Here is a 7,576-nt window from a genome sequence, read left to right as displayed (position 1 = left end):
TCATTTCCTTCCCTCTCCTGGGGGTGAGCACGCCAACCTTCTCCTCATCTTCTGTCCCAGGGACCCACGGCCACCTGGCTGAGCAGGGAAGTGTCCTGCCAGCTGAGAACACACAGGGTCACAGCTTGTTTTGGGGCCCTGATTTGAGTGGGTTTTTTTCTCCTGTCTCCAGTTGTAGACCTTGCCTTATCAGGAGAAGTACTTGAAATTTTAAAAATATTTCCTCTGGAGCTGGCTTTTGACTTAATTAGGCTTGAAGAAGGGAATATAGACTGAGAGTTGGGGCTGTTCAGTCTGGAGAAGAGAAGGCTCCAAGGTGACCTTATTGTGGCCTTCCAGTATCTTAGGGGGGCTACAAGAAAGCTGGGGAGGGAATTTTTAGGCTATCGAGTAACAACAGAACTAGAGGGAATGGGGCAAAGCTGGCAGTGGGCAGATTCAGGCTGGATGTGAGGAAGAAGTTCTTCCCCAGGAGAGTGGTGAGACCCTGGAATGGGTTGTCCAGGGAGGTGGTTGAGGCCCCATCCCTGGGGGTCTTTAAGGCCAGGCTGGAGGAGGCTCTGGGCAGCCTGATCTAGTGGGAGGTGTCCCTGCTCATGGCAGAGGGGTTGGAACTGGGGGATCCTTGTGGTCCCTTCCAGCCCTGACAGATTCTGATTCTGTTTTAGCAGAGGACTTTAGAGCCCTAATGGCTCAATGGTTGGACTTGATGATCTTGGAGGTCCCTTCCAACCTAAAGGATTCTATGATTCCATTCTAAAGAATACCTGAGACCTTTAAATGGACTGTTGTGAAGAAGAGAATGCAGCTGCAGGCTGTGTGCCTTAGTCTGCTCTCCCCAGGTATATTCCCAACATGATTTTCTGATTCCTTTTCCTGTCACTGACTCCTCAGTTCATGTCTTTCCAATTCCAGTCAGTACTGGTTGTTGCAGGGATACAAGGGCCAAGCATTGTTGTTGTAGCTATTTTTCCTATTTGCTCTTAGGCAATACATACCATTGGACCAAAAGTCTTCATCCACTGAGGGCTAGTGACTTAAAATTACCTGACTGTATTACCATGGCCTTGTTTCTGGTATAAGGCTCCTGGGCTGTCCCTGTGCTTCATATTTATGCTCATTAAGGCATATCTGTCTATGGTCAATTCTGTGGAATTTAAAAAACAAAGATTTGCTATTTAAATTATCCTTTCCAAGGGTTCAGCTTGGCTGGATCCTTGTCTGAGGTGATTTATGATGGTTTTATACTTGCATCCTCATGTTTTACCTGGCTGTCTTGGTGGAAGATGAGGATTGGATGAAGAGGAGGGTTAAACTTCATCACAGGTGGAGTCTGCAGAGTTAAAAATGTTGTTTGCTAGGAAAGCAAGGGTGTATTGGAAATATTTTTCCATGAAGCCTTGTTCAGTGTCTATATACACCTGCCACATAATGTTTAAAGACAAATATTGGTATTTTCAAGCTAATATCTTTCTGAGTGTTTGGTTCTTTCAGATTTTAAGAACTGGAAGCATGTGCAAGTTTGAATTCGTGCCGTGCTTCTGACATGATTTGAAGTGGGTTATGATAGTATTATATAATTTAGCATGCAGATCCTGTTACTTGACAACAATTATCAATATAAAAATAACTTTGCTTGAAACTTGGATCTCAAAGTTCAGTTTTGGTGCAGTCAGTGTTGGGGGTGTTGTAGGAGGGGAGTATCTGTCATCCAGTGGCACTGAGTAGGGGAGTTACTGAATGAATTGCTCACATCAAGATAGTGTTTTAAAGAATCAGTTCACAGCTGATCTGTCTGGAAATATCAGATTTTTCTCTCTCTGGGTTAGTTGGTTCATGGTTGGTGTCCTGTCACCCTCCCCCTTTATTAAGTGCTGCTAATGAGCATCCTGGCCCTGAGCGTGCTCAGGGTGCCTTCCTGTCAGAACCTCGTATCCTCCCATTGTGGTGCTTCCTGTCAGGCAGCAGTCTGGATTCCTCTCCTGGAGACAGGCTTTTTTTGTGGCTCTGGACGTGTTGGGATGATCCAATGAAATTGTTCCTGGTGTCCCCTGTAGCGTGGGCACAGGAGGAGGAGAGGCTGCCTGGCATCCTGCTCTCCTCCACTCAGCCTGGCTTGGGGAGCTCCTGGCTCTAGCACAATCCAGAATGAAGGTGAGCTTAAAGTGGATTTAGGAGTCTTTTTTTTTTTTGTAAGCTTATAACTTTATTTCTTATTCCTTTTTAAATTAGTTCTCTCTCTCCCTTGCAGTACCTTTCTAGTGCCTGCACAAATGTCTGTCTCTCCTTTTTGTTAGGATCAGGACCATTGTTCCATGGTTCTGTTCATACATTTACTCTCCTTGTTTAAAAACTACCACAATAAGAATGAAGCTAACTATAAAAAAATATACTCTTAATGTTTTCTTGATCTGTAACAGCTTAATGTTTTTTTTTCCACCAATTTGAGAGCAGTGAGGCTGGTCTGCAGCCTGGTTTAGGGTTTAAGCCAGGTTTTCTGTGTTTTGTCACCTTATTGGTGCCTTTTCTCATCTCTATTTATTATGAATCATGCTGTTAATAAAACTTCACATTTTTATTCCTTTTATTTGTAAAAGCAGATTATTTCATATTTGCCTGGTGGCTTTTTTGTGTGCATAATCTTCAAGTCCTTCCTCGAGTTTCAGGAAAAACGCTGCAAAATGTCTTTTCTCATCTCTATTTATTATGAATCATGCTGTTAATAAAACTTCACATTTTTATTCCTTTTTTTGTAAAAGCAGATTATTTCTTGTTTGCCTCATGTCTTTTTTTGTGTGCATAATCTTTAAGTCCTTCCTCGAATTTCAGGAAAAACCCTGCAAAATTCACATCCAGGCAATTCCTTGGTCCCTCTCCTCCCTCCTTACAGCCTCAAACAAATGAGAGCACTCTTTAAATTAGCTGTAGCCTGGTGAAACTTAATGCTTGCTTTTTTTTCTGTGAGTGATAACTGGTTGGAGTATGTCAGTGTTTGCCTCTGTGTCTGTTTTGGGGCATTGCTCCTCTGAGCTGAACTTGAGAGATGTCAGCAACAGTGCAACTGAGGTGGAGCTGCTGCTCTCTGGGACCAGAGATGATCCCCAGTCTGCAGGGAAAAATGAGCATGTTATCTTATGCACCTCAAACACTGAGTGTTTTGGGAGATTTTTTCCCCTTACTGAATAATATTGACATTAAATGTTTCTTAAGTCTGCTCTGCTTCTGTCAATATGTCCCATAACCAGTCACAACTAGCCTGGCAGCTCCTTCTGTGGTTCCTTGAGGGAGCCTTCAGGAAAATGGTCACTTCTCTTGGGTTCAGCTGGCCTGCCTTTGTCCTGTTCTCCCCTGGGACTCTGGGTTTCTCCTCCCATGCCTCTGGAGCCTGCTTTCTGGGGTACAGGCTTTCTGGTAGTGCCTGTGGGATGGGTCCCTGCTCAGGAAAAGAGGTGGTTGTTGACTTTTTAGATAAAAACTGCTACTCTGTGGGAAACTCCATCTCTTTCTGTTTCTTAAATCAGTTGGAATAACTGTAATGGCTCTTTTATTGTCCTCTTTCTAGTCTGGCACAGGGGAATACTGTGACTCCTTTCAACCTATGCAGAATCTATTGCAAGAGCTATTTTCATGAGGCTGAATGAATGTTTCCATTACCTCAGGCAAATATTATGGGTCTTATTTTTTTTTTTACTATTTTCTTTTCCCCTTGAAAATCCAGATGTTTAATGTCATCACCCAGTGCTTGAAATTTACTGAGCTGTTTTTGACAAGATAGTTCAAGGTTTGGATCTCTTTCCCACAGTTAAAAATGAACTATCCCTCCCCTTCCCAAACCCATTTCATGTAGCCAGCAACTTCACTCTTTGTAAAAGTCATTAATTTTTGGGACATCTGCTTTCTTCTGTCTTGTGGAAGAGAGAGAGCATGTGTGTTGTTGTAGTACTTCTTAAATTCCTCTAAATACTTTAAGAAGTACTATTTGGTTAATCAGGTACAGTGCCTGTGAACTGCTATAGAAAAAGAGCATGCCAGAAGTAATGCTACCCACTAACTTTTTTTTGCCCAAATGTCTGAGAGCTGCTTTTTTTTTCAAATAAAACAATTATTTAACTTTACTGGAGTTTCAATGACACTTTTAGCTTATTTTTTTTCAAAAATGCATCTGTTTCTGTATTTGATAATGGGTTAATTTTTTGTTTGCTTGATTTTTAAAGGGAAAACAGCCTCACAGTTTTACTGGTTCCTAACAGCCACTGAAAGACTGATACCTTAATCAAGCAATAGCTTCTACAGCCATGGTTTGCATAGAAGTGCTTAGAGTAAGGGCTTGTTTCTCTGACTTCCTGCATGTTCTTTTCTTTTCAGACTTTTGATGCAAATGACCTGTATCAGGGACAGAATTTCAACAAAGTTCTCAGCTCTCTTGTGGCTTTAAATAAAGTAACTGCAGGTAAGTAGATTCTCCTCTGTTGACAGTTACCTTCAGCTCTCACCAATGTGTATTTATACCAGTTGCTATACAAATGATAAAATGAACAGATGTATATTTTTAGAAGAGCTTTTATGGTAGTTCATCTTTTTAAGACTTTGGCTCTTGGTGTTCTTCAGTCTCCTTCTCTGCAGAAGGAAGTTTTGCAGTGGAGCTAAGGCTGAACCTTTTAGCTAGCAAGGATCCTTAGGAAAAATGCCTGTCTGGGTGGTTGGTGGTTGTTGTTGTTTAATTTTTTTCCCTTAGTTTGAAATCTAAAGCTGACTTTTGCTCCCCTCTGTCATTTCTATGTTTGGATACTTTTGTCAAGGTCTTTGTCATTCCCTCCCCACTCTCCTTTCTGGACACTAACAGGATTGCCATCATCTTTGGTCCTTAAGCCACACACATTTCATTTAGGTAGCAGCTACAAGTCACAAAGCACTTACCTCTAGTTCTTTGGTGGGAGGGAGAGAGCTGTAGAGGCACCATACAGCTGAGAGGTGTCTGTGCTTCATTGCAGGGTGAGGTTGTGCTACATGATGCTAACTGGACCCAGGGACAGTCAAGAAATGTTGACATCATTGGTCCTTTTTGGCTTCTTGCTGCTCCATGTTGGGTCTTTACACTGTCAACAGCAAGTTCTAGTAGTGGCCATTAGGTTAGAGTCTGGTGAGAGATTATTTTAAAATGATACTAGTCAATTTTTATGTGAGGACAAAAAGGAAACTGAGGGAAAAGTCAGTGGTGGATCAGCTTTATTTTATTTAATAGTAGTATGATAAGTATCTTGTCACTTTTATAATAGTCTGTTACAACAGGGTTTTTTTTTTTGATGACTTTTCTTTTCCTTACATCAGAAAATACCCCTTTAGAAGTGAGTTTTACCACCAAATTCTTAGTTCTAATGAATGAGCATGGAGTAGGACTGCTGACTTCTCAGAAGCTGCTTTATACCAGTGGAAGATTCTACCTTTCATCTTCACTGCACGTGCAGATGCAGACCATTGCAGTACACATGGAAAGCTGCTGTACACTGGCCATAGCTGTCTGTAAAGAGGAGGAAAAATGTGGCTGTTTGGTCCAGACACCACTAGATTACTACCCCCATCAAAAAGCCACAATTACAGCTGGCTTAGAAAGGACCCAGGCCAGTCCCTTTCATTGGGTGGTATGGAAACCAGAAATCAAAACCACATGCACACTGTGGTGTTGCCTCATTCCTAGGAGCAAGCAGAGCTGCATAAATCTTCCTGACCAACTGTTCTTCCAAACAATTTTCTTTAACTGTCTGTGTAGAAGGCATTTTACACTCTACCTTCTTACTCTGCTCTTGGAGGATGGCTTTCAAATCCCCATCTGGGACTGCCAGCATTTCAGGTGTACACAGGTTCTTTGGAGATGGGCCATTCTGCAGTGGAAGGAGTGGGAGTCATGAGCATGAAGACTGATGAAAGGCTACCATGGATTTACATGCCTTCAAATTCTTAACTTCAGGAGGAGTGGGATCAAGGGACCAGTTGCTATTTGTAGACAGACAGGGGAGAGGAAATGATTAAAGGGAAGTTGAGGTAGTGGTAGAGAAAAGAAAGTGTGGTAGAAACCCTGGAAATTTTCAAGTGGATGAAAGAGTAAAGCTTCTGAGAAAACTACCAAATTAATATTAAACATGCCCATTCTGTTGGCATTCAAGATACTTCAGGTTTTCATTGTCAGAAAAAGTTCAACTCTGCTGATAATCCCATTTAGAAGTTTATTGAACATGTTTATTTGGTGTTTTAATAAAAACTTTAATGGCTACACAGGATCTGCAAGCCTTTTAAATCTACCAAAAGTTCAAACTGATATCAAGTGTTGGGGTATTATTGATAAAAATACTGGTGATCTGCATGTGCTTAGTTGTTAATAAATGACCTTCTTTTCAGCTCAAACACATGCAGTTCCTAATTCAAGCCTCAAAAAGTGCTCTTGTGTTGCTGTATTAGCTCTGCTGTTGTGAAAGAGAAAATTTTGGGAATTGGGCCACACTTCAACTGTAGGCAATGTGGTTTAGGGTTTTCCAGAGGCTGGAACACACTGCCATGAGACAACCTGATCCTGTTTTCCTAGATGGACTGCATCCAGCTGCAATGCTGGATTTGGTGGCATGTCTGTTCTGCTTTCCCCCAGTTAGGAAACACAGCAGGCAAACTGGACATGGAGATGTTTCAGGTTGCTTTTAAACCTTAAATTATCATAGTTACTCATGATTATGGCAACTTTAAAGTTAGAATTAGCCATGAAATTATGATCTCTGAACAAAGCCTTTGACCTAGTCCCATTTCTCTTCTGGCAGTCTGAAAACAAAGAGGTGTGTCCTTGCTGTGATCACAAGTGTTTCTAGTAACACAGTGGCTTTTAAATGCTTTTAGGAAAGCAGGTTCACAGTGTGTGAGGTCTTCTATGGCTTAAATGTGTACAAAGTATGCTGCTGTTGGATGCTGTGCTGAAGGTGAAGGGCTTTCCAGTTGAGTTGTCCCTTCAGGTCTGACCTGGAACAGTGGCTGTGCCTTGTTCACCACTCTCCTCATGGAACTGAGCCTGTGTCTGTCATTTCCCTTGGACCAAAAATAACTTGGATTTGCATCATCATGGTCTGCTTTAGTCTGAAAGTACCTGACTGGAGACTAGTTGTGTGCTTATGCCTCTGGAATGGAGGTCAAGTGTTGTAAGCAGAGCAGACTCCTAGCAAAGAGGGTAACAGAAGCATAGAAAGCGTTTGGGACAGAGAATACTGAGTTACTCCCAGGGCTTCTTGAAGCTCAGATGCTCACTGAATCATTCCTTTGTGCATGGACAGAGGTGAGGAGGAGGAGGAATGCCTTGCCATGCCTGTGCAGAGGAGCAGCTCTTGTCTGCTGTGAGGCATCACCAGGGCAGGGGCCCTTTGTCCACTCACCTCGGTGGACGTGTGATGGTCCCTTTGCTGTGATCCTGAAGTGCAGAAGAAAACCAAAGAGGGGAGTTTACTTCAGTCAAGCAGTGGAACTGAATTGTTTGCCTTAAAGTGGTGTGCAATAGGTAAAAGAGTTGACAGGAAAGGTGAAGTAAAGAGGGGAAAGAGGAATA

General features: G+C 42.2%; 1 protein-coding gene across 1 annotated transcript in view; it reads left to right on the top strand.

The window, feature by feature from the left end:
* Nucleotides 1-4,347: 4,347 nt before the first annotated feature.
* LOC103779993 (rho guanine nucleotide exchange factor 7-like) overlaps nucleotides 4,348-7,576 on the top strand; it is a 20,338-nt gene continuing 17,109 nt past the window's right edge. The window contains exon 1 of the mRNA XM_008947640.1: nucleotides 4,348-4,450. Within this exon, the coding sequence (XP_008945888.1) occupies nucleotides 4,348-4,450 (103 nt within the window). The remainder of the gene's footprint in view (nucleotides 4,451-7,576) is intronic.

The sequence above is a fragment of the Merops nubicus genome, unplaced genomic scaffold (genome assembly GCF_000691845.1).
Source record: "Merops nubicus isolate BGI_N331 unplaced genomic scaffold, ASM69184v1 scaffold8759, whole genome shotgun sequence".
NCBI classification, from domain to species: Eukaryota; Metazoa; Chordata; class Aves; order Coraciiformes; family Meropidae; genus Merops; species Merops nubicus.
The sequence above is the reverse complement of the archived record's forward strand: the minus strand, read 5'-3'. Positions and strand labels throughout refer to the sequence as shown.